Here is an 18,236-nt window from a genome sequence, read left to right as displayed (position 1 = left end):
TATTTCAGCTCTTTTGCCCTGTTCCAGAAAGTTTAAACGCAGCTAATATGTTAGCTGTCTCCAACCATGAGGGACATAAAAAAAAAAGTTTCGTGCAGTGTGTATGTCAGAATAAACTTTTTCCAATAATTAAACTTTATAAGATACACTTACACCAAGTCTTACGGCACTTGTGAACAAATTGCAGAGGAAGAAATGAGATGGTGCATGTGAGGAATGAAAGGAGGGAAGGAGTGAAGGAGGGAAGGAGTGAAGGAGGGAGGGAGGGAGGGAGGGAGGGAGGGAGGCGAGCGGATAGAGTTTGTGGATAAGTAAGGGAGGAGGCACTGGTTATACTGGACACTCCCTCTCTGAGATGAGCATCCTGAAAAAGAGAAGCAGGTCACTCACATTCAGATTACACACCAGGGCTACGTGACTCTACTCAACAAGGACTCAAACTAAGACCATTTCCCATCGAACTACAGTGGAACACAAAGCACCTGGGGATCTGGGCTTGTTAGCGTTACTCCACGGCTTAGCGGGACAACTTCTGAGGCCTTCTTCGGTGAAAACTGCTTCTGTTGGCAAGAAACAACACTTTGGATGTAAAACCTGTTGGATTAATCCGTTCTCGTGAAGAAGGACATTTGAAAGTGGAAAAACTGGATGATTGCGGTGGTTATTTTGCACTTCACAGGCCTGATTTTGTGTCCTGGACTGGGATGAAGTAGTTACTTGTCAACATAACCAGTGGAAACGCAGGTGCGTTGTATGATACTTGGAGCCTCTGAAGAGAAACTTGGCTGTTTGTATGGTTTTGAAGGGCCCGTTCCATTTATTTACCCTCTGACTCTAATTTCACATTCGTTCACAGTTCCTGCTTTCTCGCGTCCTAACAACACTTCTCTCCTTCTTCTCCGAGTTTATGCTTCAAAAGAGCAGTCTCCTTGAACACTCAGCATTTGTTTTCTCTTTGAGTTACTTGTACGTTGCCCGTGTTTACCACTTTATCTGAAGTCTTTCTCTCCCTCCATAAGTAAACAGTAGGGAAGGTACAAGTCAGCAGATAACATTAACAGTGTGAGGGTAGGGAGGGAGGGGAAGAGAGATAAACAGAAGGATTGGGACCAGTAAACACTGAGCTTTCTTTAACAACTCTTTGAGGATCACTTGCACAAAACAGATGAATATTTGCAGGGACGGCTCTTTTTTTGTGTGTCTGTTAAATGAGAAGACTAGGATCTGAGCCTGATGACACCGTGATTGGCAGTGAGTTGAGACGAGACACTATCAGGATTTGCAAGAGGGGTTGCAGTGGTCCCAAGAGAGAGGGAAAGAGAGATTGAGAGACAAGGGAGGAGTGCAGGGGTGCCGCTTGTAGGGCAGATTCTAAAGCAACGCATAAAGTGAGCAACAAGACCAAAGGTGAAAAAACCCAAAAAACTTCAGCGATGGCTTGGAATATTTTTGACCGCAGTATTTCAAACATGGACAAATCTATCAGCCCCAGGAGGTGTGAGGCCTCCTGCTACAACAGAAGGAGGAGGGAGGACAGGAGAGTAACTCTCCGGGGCACGCGTCACCTGCAACGACAGTTTTTCCATCTCACGTCCCTCCTCCTTACGTTTGTGCTCCTAAGCTCCTGGGGTCAGGTGGAGGGAGTCCCCCAGCACTCAAGCTTCCGCAGGTTAAGCGGCCGAGAAAAGAAGGAGATGCAACGGGAAATCTTATCTATCCTGGGCCTACCTGGGCGACCCCGCCCCCACCCGCCCCTGCGGCCGCCGTCCTCCGCCCCGCTCTTCATGCTGGACCTGTACCACGCCGTGTCGGCCGAGGGTGACGAGGGACCGGGTCTTGGTTTTAACCCAGAGGCAGTGAGCCAGGCTGCATTGCCCACCCTCAGCACACATACAGCCCCCCTGGGTATGATGGTCAGTGAGGCTGACACGGTTATGAGCTTCGTCAATCTGGGTGAGTGACCGACTAATGTAGACAGAACTTTTAACTCACCGATAATTTGAATGATTAGTGACTTTTTTTGCAGAGCTAGTTTCCTCATACCCGGACTTCACACACCAAAGCTTTTTCCTTGACTAGAAAGTAATTTGCTTAGAGTCACTGAAACAGCTTTTTAGTCCAGATACATCCACAGTATCTGTCTCAGATCTCTTCCTGCCTAAACCCAGACAGGACTGATACTTATCTGTTGTAAAATTACATTAAACATCCTCTTCCCAATAGCTTCCTCTCCCTGTATAGCCTGCCATGGGAAAATGCCTGCATCTTTTAAATTTTGATCTGTCGTCACGTCAACTTGAATCAAAACTTTGGATGACCACAGCTATAAAATGAAATTAGTTAATATTTTAGGAAGCATTATGTGTGATAACCACACGAAATTAGATATTTACATAATGAAAATATAGTTGTAACATTTATGCATGAGATTTATACATTTTGTCGATTTATACAATTTATACAAATTGTCGAACGATCCTTTCTCCAGCACTCTCTCATCAGATGCAATTGATAAAATTCACCGAGCATAAACAGGTGCCTCAGAACTCGGCCATAGTAATTGTGCTAGGAAAAAGCTGGTATCTAGAAAAACTGTGGTCAAACGTCAGGGCTAACCACTGAAAGGAAAAAAAAAAGAATTCCTACTGCACAATGATTTCTACAGGACACTTTAACAGATAGTTTTCTAAATACTGTTATCCTGCCAACTCCGGAATATCGTTTGTGAGATGTAACGCAGTTCTCTGCGTATTTAGTATACATATGAACTGGAGCATACACTTGCATGCTCCTATAGACACGGTCAATAAAAAGCAGGCAGTTGAATTATGCGTAAGGCACACAGCTGCGGAGAATTACAGGCCCCACTGAAGAGAAGAGGGAGGTAGAGAGAGAGAGAGAGAGATGAAAATAATGTCGGGCGCTCCTCTAAAAATACGCCACTGGACTGTAATTAGTGGTTATGTGCTCAGCAGCAACGGGCCCTCAGCCCCTCTAATTACTATTCTGTTGAGCCTCGACAGTGGGTGTTAGTCTGATCCACAGAGCTCAGCAAGGACACATTCATCCTCCACGACTCTCTCTCTCCCCTCCCACTCTCTCTCATCCTCTACCTGTTTGCTCTCACGTCTCCCTGTCACCGGACACATCAACACGCTTAATCTTCGAACGCATACTCCCGTTTATATGCCCTTTCGCTCACTTGCTCTGTTTGTCTCTCGCACTCCGCTCTGTCACCACCCTTCATATCATATCTAAAATGTCTGTTCCTCCCTGCTTTTTGCCACGTTCTCATTCGTTTTCCATTTGCTCTCCCGTGTTTGCAGTCGAGCAGGAAAAGGATCTCCTGCAGCCTCGGCCTTACTGGAAGGAGTTCCGATTTGACCTGACACCTCTGCCCCAAGGAGAGACCGTCACTGCAGCAGAGTTTCGCATCTACAAAACGGTTACAGTGGGCCAGCGAGCAAACCGCACGCTCCACATCTCCGTCTACGAGATTCAGCGGGAGAAAAAACATAGGTTACAACCAGGACAATTTCCTTAGTGCTATGTAAAATACCACATAATCAATGACAGCGAAAAGACACTCAGAACCTCCCTGTTTTTCCTTCCTTCTTTCTTTCTTTCTTTCTTTCTTTCTTTCTTTCTTTCTTTCTTTCTTTCTTTAAGTGCTTTTCTTCTTTTTATTATTCTATTAGTAATTTAATGACATAAAATGGTTGAACAATAGCTCTCTTTTCAAGGATATCGCTTCATGAGGTCTGAAATGTCTTGAGGTCTTGAACAGTCTTATGCCACTGTTGTTTTGAACATAATTTGAATGTGTGCCTTGTCATGTTGATCTAAGAAGAAGAGACATTTCTGATATTTTTCTTCTCCTCTAAGAAAAAAAGGACGGTCACATTGTCATATAGAATGTGACAGAATAACACCAACAATAATAACAATATTTTACAGAAACTGTAAAATATAGAATGATCGTTCATGCCCAGTTTCACCTTTGAACTGACAAATATTCACTAGCTCCAGTTACAGATACTGACTGTAGTACCAACACGTAGCATACATAACCGCTCTCTTTCCTTAGGGAGCCTGAGTTGGTGTTACTGGACATGCAGTCAGTACCTGCGGGGCAGGAGGGCTGGCTGGCCTTCGATGTGACATCTGCCAGCAACCACTGGCTCCTGCACCCACGCAGCAACATGGGCATCCGATTATACGTCGAGACTGAGGAAGGTGAGTCACTCCCACTTCCAACTCCATTTGGAAGCTTCCTCCATTGGGTCTGCTCTTCCATTCGAGCTGATATCTCATAAACGTCGTATGAGTATGAGCATTCTGCCCCATTAAAAAACATGTGCAGGAAGAGACAAAGAAGGAGCTCTTTGTTATAGAGTTTTGGAACCGGGCCACGGACTGTTCTGTACATACCAGTGGCCACACAGATTATTTGCTCTGAGAGAAGAAGACAGGCAGAGCATGTTACCCCAAGAGAATTAAAACCGGGCCATGTCATTCGCGTGCCATGTACTGTATGAATGTCGAATTCATGGTTGCTGTATTTTTGGGCTAAAAAGCATCAGCGGAAAGAAATGTTCATTATGTGAACACTTTTACACGAAGAGACAGACAAATCTTTGAATCTTGAGCCAAGCCAAGACTCTTATGGGAAAGAATTGCGAGGAGCTTATTCGAGAGAGAAAAAATCGTTTATAACAATATACAGAAAACTGAAGTGTGTCAATGTCAAATTTGTGATTAAAACCCAATACGTATTTTTCCTCCTCCAGATCGTTCGTTATCTGCTGGGTGGGTGGGGCTGGTGGGGCGACGCGGTCCGCGCTCCAAACAGCCGTTCATGGTTACGTTCTTCCGCGCGAGCCAGGCTCCCTGTCGCCCGCCGCGTGCCCTTAGACACAGCACACCGCGCAAGAAGAAACACAAATATGATCTGCCTCATCCAAACAGACCTGACATAATAGGTAGTCACACAACAAAGAGATTGACTGTGCTAAAAGAGAGGAACAAGAGGGGGAAAAAATGACCAGATCTTAAAACTGATTCTTATTAAATATTTGGTCTTCTTTTTTTGTTCCTTTCAAGGAAATTACAACCATGTAAGCAGTGGGCGACAGGCCTGCAAGAAACATGAGCTCTATGTCAGCTTCAGTGACCTGGGATGGAAGGTAAGATATCAAGACCTCCTCATCTGTAACGGCAGATCTTGGGAGCATGTTTGAGATTGCAGAGGAAATTATACAAGGCATAAGATAAAATGACAGTTGTTACTACCCAAAGAACTCCAAAGCTCAGGAACCAGGCTAAAATTGCGTTTGCAATGCATGAGTGAATCCAAGTCCTTTGAGGGCCAAATAAGTTAAGGCGGGGCCACTGAAACGCGTGCTTTAGGGTTATGCGATAGGCTGAACCAACCGCATGTTTGTTTTTGCTGTACCAGATCTCACTCCAGAACTCTGAAGCCCTTGTTCAATGTCCAAGACACTTTCTCATTTCACCACAAAAAATTTCAACAAGTAATACTGCCAATATTAATATTGGACATTTTTGCCATAAATACAATTTAATGCCACAGACACAAACAAACAAACAAACAAACAAGCAAAACCAAAAGTTTATACTAGCTCCTTCACGTTCTTCCTCCATGAATTTCATCCAATCATTCTTGTGTACAGGACTGGGTATTGGCTCCTTCCGGTTACTCTGCATATTACTGCGATGGAGAATGTGATTATCCTTTGGGTTCCTGTATGAACGCCACCAATCATGCAGTGATCCAACTTGTGGTAAGTAAACTACTCACATATCTTAACATTACTTTATAACCTGAGTTTATTTATGATCAGCTCACAATCTCTGCAGCCATATTAGCATGAATTCATAATTCAACACAACAGTATCCCTCAAAATATTTAAATATAATTCAGTGTAAACACATTTTTTCTTTCCTAGCACAAAGAGGTCTTAAGTGGTCAGAAAGTAAACTTAAAGATTGTATTTTCAGAGCAGGATTAAGAAGTAAATTATGAATGGAATGCAACTCTTTGAGAAGAAGGCTGCTCTGCAGAAAGCAAATTTAACACTGTGGACGTGATACGCGACTTTTCTATTTCACTCAGTGACGCTGAATAAGAAAAACACAACATAACATACAAATGAACCTGCAAATTCAGAGATGTTGGTCTAGACCCTATTCTGAAAGATTGGTTGACGTTCTGTCTTTGGCAGGTTCATCTTATGAAACCTGACGAGGTACCAAAGGTATGTTGCGCTCCCACGAAGCTCAGCCCCATCTCTGTGCTCTTTTACGATGACAACAACAACGTTATCCTCAAGAAACATCGCAATATGGTGGTCAAGACCTGCGGATGCCTGTAAAAAAAACTCCACCGTCGTTCTGTTCACATCAGTTTTGCCTTTTCGTCATTATCCTCCACTCTCGGGTTAAATATAAGGCTACTCAGTGATTTGTGTCCTCGTAAACTGACTGCCCTCTTTCACCGTCTTCTCGGCAGATTTAACGTCAGCGTCAGGCTTCGGCTGTTTAAATGTATTTGATATATTTGCCAAATTATCCTTCGGTTTAATAAATTATTAATTGTTGGAATTGTTTTGCTTGAGTTTAAAGGAGTTAATATTAGAAATAAACCCAAATAGAGTTTTTTTTTTCTTTTTGAACATGAGATTAACTATAGTTAAGTAAGACAAGAAAAGCTTTGTAAGCACTATTTGGAATTAAATATGAGAATGTCTTTAGAGCAGTTATTTGAAATTGAGGTATGTTTATCTGAAAACTACTATTAGCAGCATAATTTTGATACATACTTTAACACATTTCATTGTGCCTTCTCAGTTAACCCCCTGCTATAAATATTTTTTTATTCAAATAAATCCCCAAAATGTGTAATAACATCTATCTGGTTAACAAATAATGACCAATATCTTAGAATGAACTTCTTGATTGTTAATGATTTTTTTCTGTTTTTTCAGAGTTCGGTTAGTAACTATGAAAAGTCTGTTACGGGTTGCATAATGTTTGCATGCCTAGACATTTGTTCAGGTATATGGTTGGGCTGCCTGTTTAGAGAGACCGGAAAATCCATTTTCTGGAAAAAAAAAAAAAAAAAAAAAAAAAAAAGCTGTTACAGTTGTAAGAGTGTGTGTGGGGACTCACCATGAATTTAAGTGATACAAAACCAAACTGTGACGTATTGATATTGTTCTGTGCTTCTGGTTCTGAAGTTACGGCGATGCTTGTATTTTAAGTACAAATAACACAGTATGCAGCAAAACATCACAATTAGACAGTGTAGTTTTCAATTCAGTGAAATTAGTGAGGCAGAGCTTGTGCTGCCCATGTGCCTGTTTCAAGAGGTCTAGACGTGCTGAGACCGCCATTCGGTCCCTTGGTTAAGATGGACATGAAATTCTGCAGTACAGTCAAGGATCAATACAAGGTTTACCAGGCTTAGCACGGCAAAACTGCATTTATAATGTTATCAGATATCCTGCGGTGAGGGCAGATGTAGTGAGGACACCCGGTCATTTCATTCAGTTGTGACCATACACCATTTGAATCTGATTTTAGGCACATACTCTATCCATCGGCAGCCCCTGTAACTGCCTCGCAGTGGAAAACAGTGTGTCGTTTGGACCAGTAAATGTTTATTTAAATACACATGATATTAAATGATATTAAACTATATGTCAGGGAGCACAGAGAGCCCCCCAGAGGGCCCTGTTTTTTGTGTTGCACTGTCAGTCAAAATAAATTCATTAAGAAATTGCAGTAATACTGTTGATGAATTAAAAGAGTTCATCTGGGGGTTAATGCTGGAGTGAATTATTTTCAGTAATACTATGAGCTGTGGTTATGTGGTCATGTGGACTATGTCACCAACTCCACCTCATATTTATTATGGGTGCTCACATTTATTCTGATCACTACAGTTATTGTCACAGCCCTCTCTATAGATAATTACAACAACTCTGCAGCAAGCTCTTCACACTAATGTTGCCCTATACATTATACTACCACTGTATGGGACTGGACTATCTGTGTGGCTGCCACAACATACATACTACACATTTCACTGGTTAGGTCTGGAATACATTCATTAAGCACACTGTTAAACACTGTTTTTGTTTTAAATATGCTTTAACATTTATTGAAAACAGTAACAAAAATAAGAAGTGAACCTTAGAATTTTAACTTATTTTTAAAATAAATCCATTAAATGGACTAAGCACGGAATTTTTCCTCATTGCTTTGGCGATAATTTGGAGCATCCGAAAATTAAGTCTCATTTAGTCATGGTCATTAATACTGTTCAACCACACAGTGATTCAAACCTTCAGATTACAGCTCACACAAAGAAGTCACAGAATCATGAATATCAGCTGTATTGAAACCAATTGGCAAACAGCAGTTGGTGGATGAGTGTGGGGAACAACTGAAATACCACAGGGAAGACAGTAATGTAGTAAAGAAAGTGACTGTGAGGGGTGAGGGGGTTGTGTTTTGGGGGAGGGAAGTAAAAAATGGGAAGGGGAGTTAAGACAACATGGACACGGGGATAAGGCTGTCAGGGGCACACAGCACACATGGAATGAGGGTAAGTCAAGGTGGAGGCAACACACATATAAAAATATAAAATCAAAGCGGTGCTGGTGTGCTTCAGTCCTTCTGTAGGTCATTATCGCCAAGTGTCCATACTTTGTCTGTAGTTCCCAGAGTCATTTTTTCCCCCCCTTGATGAACGCTGAATCGGTTAATCAAGTTGAATCTGAACCGTTTTTTTGTTTTGTTTTTGTTTTTTTCTTTCAAGGGTCTGTGGGGGAAAAACAAACAAACAAACAAAAATTGGTCTTGAGATGAGAGACAATAAGAGATCTGGTATCTGTGATACATTCAATGTTACTTTGCAATTTCAAATGCAGTCAGAGCCGCAATTTGATGAGCAAGTGATCATTAACTCACCCCGGTCGCACGTCCGTGGTTGCTGAAGTTCTTTTAAGCTTGCACATCCACCAGTTCAGGGGGCAAAGGGGACTTGGGGTGTTTGCTCTCAAAATGCTGCTTGAAAGTTTTAGGATCTGGCATTTGTGTCTACAGGGCACCGGAGAAAACAACAGTTATTCTAAAATCACTTTTTAAATAGATGCATCAAAGTATTTAATATGCAAAATCATAAAATGAAATGTAAGTGCAACTGAAGAACAATGAAAAAAGGGAAAGCAGCACCAAAAAGGCATTCAAAACATGTGTGTTTGTTGCCAACCTAACTGCATGAAAAATACACATGATGTATATGTGTCTATAAATGGAAATGATCCATGTTACAGCTCAATTACTCCGGCGTAGGCAATCCTTTACAGTGTTAATTAGAAACAGACATGGTATAAAGAAACCACTGAGAGAACACTAAAATCCACAGCTGCATGCTGACATGAGACATGAAATTAAAAGGCTAACCCGGCAGACAGGACATGTGTGGACCAGCGCTGCCTTTGCTGCAGTCTTCTGATCAGCCCCCTGTTGTTTCTTCTTCTCTGCAGCCTTCTTGGCATTTTTCTGCTGTGACTGGATCTTCTGCTGCCCACGAGCCATGGCTTTTCCTGTGGAGAAACCAAATATTCTTGACTGACTGAGGATGCCAGTGGATACATACCAGGTTAATGATGGCTCAGACATGCTGAAGTAAATGAGGATTTAGAATCTGAGTCCAGACGACACTCAGGGTTTAGACGGCCGCTGATCTCATTAATAATGATGAATATAATTGAATCATCCAGGGATACTTCACTAGTTTAAAAGGTAAAATGGAAAATATTTGGACCCTAAGAAAACTACGCCACACAAAACGACATCGAAATAAAAACGGCGACTGTGAGATATCTTGACGATAGTGTTCTCCTTTAGTTTTTCGTTACCCAAATGTCGCTCATTAAGATACCACTATGACCACTCTGATAAACTGCCAAATACACAATACTAAGAAACATGTGGATGAAATATACTTATAACTCTCCTTTTTATCGACAAATTTGTCGTGTCAATGTAATAACAAGTCCCTCTGTCGGCCTTACCGGCCAAGTTTATCTCATCACAACATGGCTGGCTCAGCTAACTTTGCTCGCTAGCTCTCTTCCTCATCACAAACGGTCTCCTCTACCAGGCTCTACATTTTCACAAAATCGCACAGTTTAGACTGATTCGCTCACAAAACAGCAAAAGAGGTAATCTGACATTATTGTAAAACGAGAATACAGTAAATCAAGCAAAATATACAACGTCTTCTACTATTTTCCAAACAATACCTTGGCGTCTCCGAGCGGTATGGATAAGGATGACAGATAACGTTCCTAACGCAAATGGAGACCTTCCGCTTGAAATACATTTCTAAATAAAAGTTCCATCCTTTACTCTCAAGCTTCAACACATTTATATATGTTATTTACAGGTTGTCAACGATTTCAAGAACCCCTGGTACAATTTTATGTCTTGAACTACTATGAATTAATGAATAAATACATTGTGTCGTTGTAAAAGTGATTCGTTTGAAGTAAACAGTTAATAAACAAATCTTTGCCGAAAAACATGGCAGGAATGAAAAACAACGTTGCGGTATTTTTCTCAGGTATGAATTTGAACTTCTGATAAAATACGGTCTGCATTAGACTAAAGCAACAAAAATATTTAAAATTCGTGGAAATTCAAACTTTTATTTTGATAAATTTAATTCTCCCTTTACCCGGAAGTGTTTTCTGCACGCATTCAGAAGCGAAAATGGCAGAAAGAGGATACAGTTTTTCCCTTACTACATTTAGGTAAACTATTAATTATACGTTTGTTTGTAAACATTGCATATAGAGATAATACACGCTTGTTCTCACATATGATATTTAGTGGTACCTCCCTGTTAATATGAAGTTTATGCTGGCCAATGCGTTTGAGGAAAACTAACGTTGGAGATATGCATTGTCACGGTGTTAGCTTGTTAGCGCACTGTCGAATGGTTGAGTATAATCCAACATCCACATAATCTGTTTTGCTACTGTTTCGTCTTTCCCGTTTTTGTGATAAATGGACAGATTTAACAATACTACTTTTTCTCCCCTGTGTATATCGTAATACATACGCATACGATGGGGAAGTTGACTGACCAGCCTATTAGAGTGAATGATCCGTTTTGTCAGCTAGCATTGTAGATTTTGTATCTGTAGGCTATTTTTGTAAATAAACAATTGCATCCCACTTTGTTTCACAGCCCATCTGGTAAACTAGTCCAGATAGAATATGCCTTGGCAGCTGTAGCAGCCGGTGCTCCATCTGTGGGAATCAAAGGTAGGAGAGGTGCTAGTCCTTGTATTAGTTCACTCATTCTTTAAGCTTAAATATATGACTTTCTTCACAGGCTGTTGGTGAAAGGATACGTCCTACTGAATGACACTATGATTTCAAATGCCTTTATTTTTTATCTCTATACAGCTTCAAATGGGGTTGTGCTGGCAACAGAGAAGAAACAAAAGTCAATTCTCTACGATGAGACGAGTGTCCACAAAGTTGAGCCTATTACCAAACACATTGGCATGGTGTACAGTGGCATGGGTCCTGACTACAGGTATCATAATTTTATTGCCGAGATTTCAGTAAGAGCTGTAGAAAACCATGTTTGTATTTGAAACGCTTTCAGGCAAGCATTTAATGTTATCTCTATGAATTTGTGGAAAGATAATAACATGCTTTAATTCATAACTGAATGTGACAATACAGAGATATGCTTCATTTTTAGAGTTCTGGTCAGAAGGGCCAGGAAGCTGGCCCAGCAGTACTTCCTAGTGTATCAGGAGCCCATTCCTACTGGGCAGTTGGTACAGCGGGTGGCATCTGTCATGCAGGAGTACACGCAATCTGGGTACGGTGTCCGTGTCACAAATTGATGTTAACTTGGACTTAGAGTACACAGTAAAATATTCAGACACCAACTGTGATGGCAGTCTCATGTCTGTCTGTTTGTGTTTGTAGAGGTGTGCGTCCTTTTGGAGTCTCACTGCTCATTGCTGGGTGGGATGAGGATCGACCATACCTTTTCCAGTCTGACCCATCGGTAATAACCATCTTCAGTCACGTTAGATACCTGTACCTTTCTAAGGACCGGTTTTAGCTTTGCCTATGTGCACATCACATCTTAATCCTGATTGTTTCCGTTCAGGGGGCATACTTTGCCTGGAAAGCCACAGCTATGGGAAAGAACTATGTCAATGGGAAAACATTCCTTGAAAAAAGGTGAGGGTTTGGTCATTTAAGGTCGCATTTGAAAATAGTTGGAAGATAATTATTGTCTCCTCAGTACCCTGCAACTTATCAGTAATGCAGAAGTCAGGCCTGTTCACTCCACAAATCTCCACCCGATGCTGTGATTTGGCACTGGCATATTTAGCAAATTACAGTTGAGATGAAGTGCACTTTGGACATGAGATCATGTGTAACTCCTTTGATTTCCACTGAAAATAAAGACGTTATATTTTTCATTAGGTACAACGAAGATCTGGAACTTGAAGATGCTATTCACACAGCTATCTTGACCCTGAAGGTTGGTTGGTTTCATGTCTTCATTTCATTTTTGTACATACAGCAGTTGTCGTTTCCTGGCTTGTTCTGTCACTATTGTGATCCAAGAGAGGAGGGCTAATGTCATGAACGAATAATGCAATGTTTGAGCAGCTTAATCAACAAATCCATTCAGACTTCTGGTCCCTCATTAGACCTCTTGCTAAACCTGAGACCATCATTGCCAAAGCGAATGGGCATTGTCTAAAAACAAAATCTCAGATTTGATTTTTTGTCAGAGTGTGTCATGAGTACATTTTTATGTCCAGCAAAAATAACATTCCTATTTTTGATATCCAGAGACATCACAATAAAGCAATAAATTCAGGTTTGTCTAACTTAACTTGCTTCAGGACAAGTTAGAAGGGACCTGGAAACTGGTAGCCATGTATCTTGAAACACCATTACGAGACTTAAACGCTTTGTATATTCACAGGAAAGCTTTGAGGGTCAGATGACTGAAGATAACATTGAAGTGGGCATCTGTAATGAGTCAGGCTTTCGAAGACTGTCCCCTGCAGAGGTTAAGGACTACCTGGCAGCAATCGCATAAACTGACAGCACTACTACTGTTTACTTTACTGTTTGACTTTTTTTTTTTTTCCTAGTTGGGTTACTCCACATGAAACCGGTTTGAGCAACTGTCTTCGCAGTATAGCAACATTTTTATTATTTGTAATCCTGAACTTTTGTCCCATTCATACAAAAACAACAAAGCCTAATAAAACATTGTATAACATACAATTCATCACTGCCCTCTTTTCCACTCTTTGTTATTGCAGTTGTGTTTTTCTCAGTAAGCAGGCAGCACAGTGCCATACATATCAATACATTTACATTTACAGTTTTGTGTATTTCCTCTCTGTGAAGTTACTGATATGATTTGATTGCTCTGAATTATATAATCAGTGACAAGGTAAAATCTGAGCCAACATTCCATCCATGCCATGATTCAAACATATCTAATGGATCGTTGTCTCACAAAGAAAAATGCTCCAAGTCATTTCGCAGCATGGCTCCATCAATCTGTGTTTCCAAGATTGCCTGGTGTTTCTTTTATTTTTGTAGTGACATCTTCTCACTGCTGGGATCACTGGTTTCCTCCAAAGAGTTGCACAAATTCAGGGAGATCATAAACTTGTCCCCAACCCTTTTTGGCATCCATGCTAATGAAGTCATCAAGATTCATACTGGACTCTAAGGAGATAAAGGAAAGTCACAGTGGTTTATAATATCAGAAATTATTCATCAAGACAAAGTGAGAAGCAGTATCATAATTCAAATAGTTTCAGCATTTTGTCTGTACCTGCGGTTTCTATACAAGCATATGGTGGTGGAGGCATGCGCCATGTCCCACTAGGATCCTTCATGTGAGATCGATCAGAAGCAAAATGCTGAAGGTAAACGTTTGCTGGAATAACTCGTAATTTCCTGTTGAAAAAAGCAGAGCAACAATAGCAGAAAAAAAAAATCAGTACATCAGATATAACTGCATGTACATACTCTTTGTTAAAAAAAAAAAGTTTGTACATTTCCTGTGGCACAGGCTGTACTCTCTAGATGAGATATTAACTGACTTGCCTCCTGTACATTGGTTTCAGGTATTCGTTTGATTTGAAGGCTTCTCTTGAGTAAACATCGAAAGGGCAGGGAAATGGCAGGATGGTATCTAGGTCGTAGATATAGCTTTGTCCTCCTTTGTCTTTGTGCAGCAGGATAACGTGATAATCCTGGTAAGGGTTAAAAAGGCTATAGTAACTAATGACATACATTTGCTTATGTGTTGTCCTGAACTTTTGGTACGTCAGCATATTTGCCTACCCAGACCACTCGCTCACCCCCTTGACTGGATTTTTGTTTCCAAATAGGGATCTGAACAAAGAGAGCGGGAAAGTAAAACCTGTGGTTAATGTAGGCTATTAAACCTAAGCAGGCTACAAAATATTGTAAGACGAAATCAACCTACCATCCTTCTTTCATTGGAAATGAAGACCGCATATACCCCGTCAAGGGGGCAAATATTCTTCAGCTTGACATATTCACATAATTTCCAGACATTCTCTTCACTGCAGATACGAATGATAATTATTACAAACAATCATGCAATCTAAAACAACACACGAAATGAGATGCTTTAAAAGAAAAAAAAAAACAGCGAACACTCAACAGTGTTTTCATTCCCACCAGTAACAACTTGTGTAGATACACTCTGGTCTTGGCGGTGTGATAACCGTATAGTCCGATGCGACGTTCGCTTCATACATGCTCTATGAAGATACATATATGCTACTAACAGAATTTAATATCTGTTATATTAGCATGTTCATAACTTCGTGGAAAGACCAGTCTAGCCTACTTCGTATGTGTACCAGCTTTGCTGTCCGGGTAAAACCTGAAATATGCACTGAAGTGCCGTTTAGTTGCGCTTTCAAGTGTTACACCACCGTAAGTAGGTGTTAATGACAACCTTCTCTAACTGAAAGCAAACAATTTGTAGACCAAGAATTCCACTGTACTGAAAATGGAACCAACTGCAGCTATCAACAACTGACCGATCTATGTTGTTCTGTACATATTTTAAACAGTTTTGGGGATTACTTTAAAATTCGGGATTTTAACTGAATAACACAAGATTACGCTCGTTAACTTCATTATCGACTTTATGACACTGATCGCTCGGCTGTTATTTTAACGAGCCCCCTCTACAGTTTAAGACATTAACATAAGGCTAATTAAAAATTCCCGTCATTGATAAAGAATAGGCGCGTTTTAATACCGCGCTCTAGAAATATAATCAATCTAGATGGATGGATGATAAAACGGCTTCGTAAAGCGGTCTGCCTAACAGTAGTTAAGCAAAGTTGGTAGCAATGCATGAGACATACTTTGTGACAAAACTACTTTTTGTTCCATTTTCTGATTTTAAAAAACATGCCTGTGCGATTACTGTAGGACAGGTGAAAAACGATAGGCCTATATGAACTCCACTCGTCCCGACATCGTCTTTTACATTAAATAAAAGAAAATAACAAAGGCATCGATTAATATTCTTGACATCATTTTCAATGGGAAAAATTAGATACTTCTCTTAGGTTTATATGTTAACATTTCAACTATTTAATATTCTTACCTAATATAATACAACACTCATGTTTAAAGTTGACTAATCAAAAGAGATTTCTTACATTCCAAATTTATAGTCTTGCAAACGACCAATTCATATTACTGGTGGACAAAATACCTGTTAACGGCTCTGCTACAAGTTTGTAAATGGTTGTACAGACAATGTGAATCAAACGGGTAGGTCTTCTGTTGGAACTATGATACTTAAGAGCCCGCCCCAACGTTTTGCACCTCATAGCTTTTTGCAATAGGCTATAGTGCTTACAAAAATCGGCAATTTAAGGCCACTGGATATAAATCAGTGCTTAAGTGCTCAAAACTCAGTCTCCGCATTGCGAAGCTCAGACGCTCAGTGGCGTTCAAACGAAATATACAACACAGATATGACCACGATGGACCGATGTATTTCCCTGTATCCACACAGCAGCATGAAAAGAAAGATATACCGGCGACACTCCAAGAACTACAGAACGTATCTTGGAATGATCGCATACATTATCCAAGACTCTCCAAACAAGATGCTTACATTTAGCCAGGTAAGAGACGAGTATAGTTTGTTTCAAGTGTTAGGCCTACACTTTTGTAGGCCCATTCTTCTTAAGTGTAACTTTGCAGGTTCAAAACGTATCCGATAGTTCATTTGTTTTTTGTTTTTTTTTCTTCCAGCTTATGAAGCAGTTGGGGGCGTGCGCGTCTGGAGACAGAAAGAGCCTGGAGAACACCATAAGGGTGTGCTTGTCGTCAAACGACTGTTTTGTCAAGGTATTTCTTCCAAAAGCATGCACTCACAGGCCTATGTCTTCTTCACAAGCTATGTTTGTTTCTCTACTCAACAATAAATTAATCATAACTCTATGTGTAGGTCCCAGTGAGTCCAGATTATCCACATGCCAAAAGGAACTACTGGAGAGTTGATGAAAGTCGAATAACAGCCAAGATGTGGCGCCGGCATTTCAGTGGCATGTTGCATATGTTCCCCGGTTTGTCTTCTGTGCAAGACGTGCAATGTGAAGGGGGCTGCAAGGAGATAAGTTATTCATCAGACCCACCGACATCAAAGTGCTCTCTCATTGGAAACAATAAAACGGTGAAATTCAGCAGCCCATTTTCCATTGAATCTCTACTGAAGGACGACGGTTGCAATCACCGGAGTCACTCCCCCGATGTAGGACAAGGTGTGTTCAGAGCACAAGTGGAAGGGTCTCAAACTCTACTGCACGATGAGCGCGCTGTTAAGCAGCATTTTTACGCAGGGTCAGACTGCCGTGACTACTTATCGGCATACGTTTCCGAAAAACTGTCCAAAACGAGATTCTTTTCTGATGAATCCCATGGAAGGGCATCTCCAGCTCAGTTTACATATGAGCATAGCGTCCTCTTCAATAATGTTTTCAACACCACTTTCGCTGCGTGCTGAGATATCCAATGCGTCTCGGTACAGTGGATATCTGGAAAATGGACAGATTGAAACAAGGAATCTCCTACCATAATGCACTTTCAAGGAATGATCGGGAACGTTTACTGAAAATGTTTATGTAAATGCACATGTCTCCTGTCCGAATAAAGCACAACAAAATGAACAATTGTGACGTTCATTATCCTTCTTTCGAATAATGTTGTTGGGGACACAGCCTATCAGGTCGATTGCTGAAGTCGTCAAATATTATTAAATCACGAACCCATGCAATTTTAATCACCCATGCATTCAGGAGACCTACACATTACACTCGTTTCATAAAATAAGTGGTAAACAAATTGCACGAGTCTGTATAGTGTATATGTATACAAACTGTGTTGACTAGAGAATGCCTTTGGTAGGCATTGCTGTATGCCCCCCAGAACAAATTCAGTTCACGAAATATTTTCTTCAAAGCTTTTTATTTCTTATGGTAAATTACTGTAAAGGGTGTCAGGATTCCTGGTCAGACTGTTTCTTCAGCGGTCGTTGACAAATTTGAGAAATTTTCAAATACGTCCAACTTTTTCTTTAAGTGATACACCAGACCAATTTTAAAATGCGTAAAATTAGATAAATCGCTGGTTAAAATTGGTAAACATGGTTTCCATTAGAATAACCATCATTAACTAGTAAAATATGTGATTTCGTGAGCGACAATCTGCAAAAACCCAGCATATTTTATATTTAACTCATTACTCAGCTCCCACTAGTTTGGCTGTAATAGGCATCGTGACGCAGGTAGCCAATCCTTTGTGACAGCGATCCACCGTTTCCCTGTCCACGGTTTCCCCATTCAACCTTAGGCTACATCCACACTAAACCCAGTAAATATGAAAACGCATAATTATTTCTCCGTCTAGCCCTTCCGTCCATACTAAAACGGCGTTTTCCGAGAACGATACTTTTCGAAAACGCTGCCTGGGGTGGATAAATTTGAAAACGCCGGGTTCGCATTGTAATTTGGACAGGGAAAACGGTGAGTTTCAGAAACGATAGCGTATATCGATGACGTGAGGTCAGTGC

The 18,236-nt window shown here is 40.7% G+C and overlaps 4 protein-coding genes across 8 annotated transcripts; 2 read left to right on the top strand and 2 right to left on the bottom strand.

The window, feature by feature from the left end:
- The first annotated feature begins 1,076 nt into the window (after nucleotides 1-1,076).
- Nucleotides 1,077-6,462, top strand: bmp8a (bone morphogenetic protein 8a). Of its 4 annotated transcripts, none has more exons than XM_030788687.1 (8): nucleotides 1,077-1,833; nucleotides 1,897-1,953; nucleotides 3,327-3,519; nucleotides 4,088-4,236; nucleotides 4,791-4,982; nucleotides 5,104-5,186; nucleotides 5,694-5,804; nucleotides 6,247-6,462. In XM_030788687.1, exons 1-8 carry the CDS (start codon nucleotides 1,434-1,436, stop codon nucleotides 6,394-6,396), a joined length of 1,335 nt encoding a protein of 444 aa, XP_030644547.1. In that variant the 5' UTR covers nucleotides 1,077-1,433; the 3' UTR covers nucleotides 6,397-6,462. The 4 variants fall into 4 exon arrangements, with proteins under 4 accessions (XP_030644547.1, XP_030644549.1, XP_030644546.1 ...); XM_030788689.1 differs by having other exon boundaries at nucleotides 4,791-4,989; nucleotides 5,126-5,186; XM_030788686.1 differs by having other exon boundaries at nucleotides 1,077-1,953; nucleotides 4,791-4,975; nucleotides 5,112-5,186.
- A 1,737-nt stretch (nucleotides 6,463-8,199) lies between these two features.
- On the bottom strand, nucleotides 8,200-10,403 carry LOC115825343 (zinc finger protein 706). The gene is made up of 4 exons (XM_030789162.1): nucleotides 10,339-10,403; nucleotides 9,494-9,636; nucleotides 8,999-9,127; nucleotides 8,200-8,849 (listed from the first exon to the last, which is right to left on the bottom strand). The coding sequence occupies exons 2-3, from the start codon at nucleotides 9,626-9,628 to the stop codon at nucleotides 9,032-9,034; spliced, it is 231 nt and encodes a 76-aa protein (XP_030645022.1). The 5' UTR covers nucleotides 9,629-9,636; nucleotides 10,339-10,403; the 3' UTR covers nucleotides 8,200-8,849; nucleotides 8,999-9,031.
- Nucleotides 10,404-10,779: 376 nt separating this feature from the next.
- psma2b (proteasome 20S subunit alpha 2b) lies at nucleotides 10,780-13,379 on the top strand. The gene is made up of 8 exons (XM_030788776.1): nucleotides 10,780-10,848; nucleotides 11,289-11,365; nucleotides 11,510-11,642; nucleotides 11,814-11,936; nucleotides 12,047-12,128; nucleotides 12,234-12,307; nucleotides 12,557-12,614; nucleotides 13,068-13,379. The coding sequence occupies exons 1-8, from the start codon at nucleotides 10,808-10,810 to the stop codon at nucleotides 13,182-13,184; spliced, it is 705 nt and encodes a 234-aa protein (XP_030644636.1). The 5' UTR covers nucleotides 10,780-10,807; the 3' UTR covers nucleotides 13,185-13,379.
- A 126-nt stretch (nucleotides 13,380-13,505) lies between these two features.
- ntaq1 (N-terminal glutamine amidase 1) lies at nucleotides 13,506-15,691 on the bottom strand. 2 transcript variants are annotated; one of them, XM_030789413.1, is made up of 6 exons: nucleotides 14,816-14,895; nucleotides 14,598-14,697; nucleotides 14,453-14,503; nucleotides 14,213-14,361; nucleotides 13,938-14,062; nucleotides 13,506-13,828 (listed from the first exon to the last, which is right to left on the bottom strand). In XM_030789413.1, exons 1-6 carry the CDS (start codon nucleotides 14,893-14,895, stop codon nucleotides 13,722-13,724), a joined length of 612 nt encoding a protein of 203 aa, XP_030645273.1. In that variant the 3' UTR covers nucleotides 13,506-13,721. The 2 variants fall into 2 exon arrangements, with proteins under 2 accessions (XP_030645273.1, XP_030645274.1); XM_030789414.1 differs by lacking the exons at nucleotides 14,453-14,503; nucleotides 14,598-14,697; nucleotides 14,816-14,895 and adding an exon at nucleotides 15,662-15,691.
- Between the last annotated feature and the right edge of the window lie 2,545 nt (nucleotides 15,692-18,236).

This window comes from Chanos chanos, chromosome 12 (genome assembly GCF_902362185.1).
Source record: "Chanos chanos chromosome 12, fChaCha1.1, whole genome shotgun sequence".
In the NCBI taxonomy this organism is placed as follows: domain Eukaryota; kingdom Metazoa; phylum Chordata; class Actinopteri; order Gonorynchiformes; family Chanidae; genus Chanos; species Chanos chanos.
Note: the sequence above shows the minus strand (reverse complement) of the source record. Positions and strands in the feature narration are given on the sequence as shown.

Coding starts and splice junctions, on each gene's coding strand:
- LOC115825343 (XM_030789162.1), bottom strand. CDS start 9,628: ATGGCTCGTGGGCAGCAGAAGATCCAGTCACAGCAGAAAAATGCCAAG. Junction 9,128..9,493: donor ACACATGTCCTGTCTGCCGG/GTTAGCCTTTTA, acceptor GGTGCCCTGTAG/ACACAAATGCCAGATCCTAA.
- bmp8a (XM_030788685.1), top strand. CDS start 1,434: ATGGCTTGGAATATTTTTGACCGCAGTATTTCAAACATGGACAAATCT. Junction 1,954..3,326: donor TATGAGCTTCGTCAATCTGG/GTGAGTGACCGA, acceptor CCGTGTTTGCAG/TCGAGCAGGAAAAGGATCTC. Junction 5,187..5,693: donor TCAGTGACCTGGGATGGAAG/GTAAGATATCAA, acceptor TCTTGTGTACAG/GACTGGGTATTGGCTCCTTC.
- psma2b (XM_030788776.1), top strand. CDS start 10,808: ATGGCAGAAAGAGGATACAGTTTTTCCCTTACTACATTTAG. Junction 11,937..12,046: donor CAGGAGTACACGCAATCTGG/GTACGGTGTCCG, acceptor TTGTGTTTGTAG/AGGTGTGCGTCCTTTTGGAG. Junction 12,615..13,067: donor CAGCTATCTTGACCCTGAAG/GTTGGTTGGTTT, acceptor GTATATTCACAG/GAAAGCTTTGAGGGTCAGAT.
- ntaq1 (XM_030789413.1), bottom strand. CDS start 14,895: ATGTATGAAGCGAACGTCGCATCGGACTATACGGTTATCACACCGCCA. Junction 14,362..14,452: donor GGGGTGAGCGAGTGGTCTGG/GTAGGCAAATAT, acceptor AACCCTTACCAG/GATTATCACGTTATCCTGCT. Junction 13,829..13,937: donor TGCTTGTATAGAAACCGCAG/GTACAGACAAAA, acceptor TTATCTCCTTAG/AGTCCAGTATGAATCTTGAT.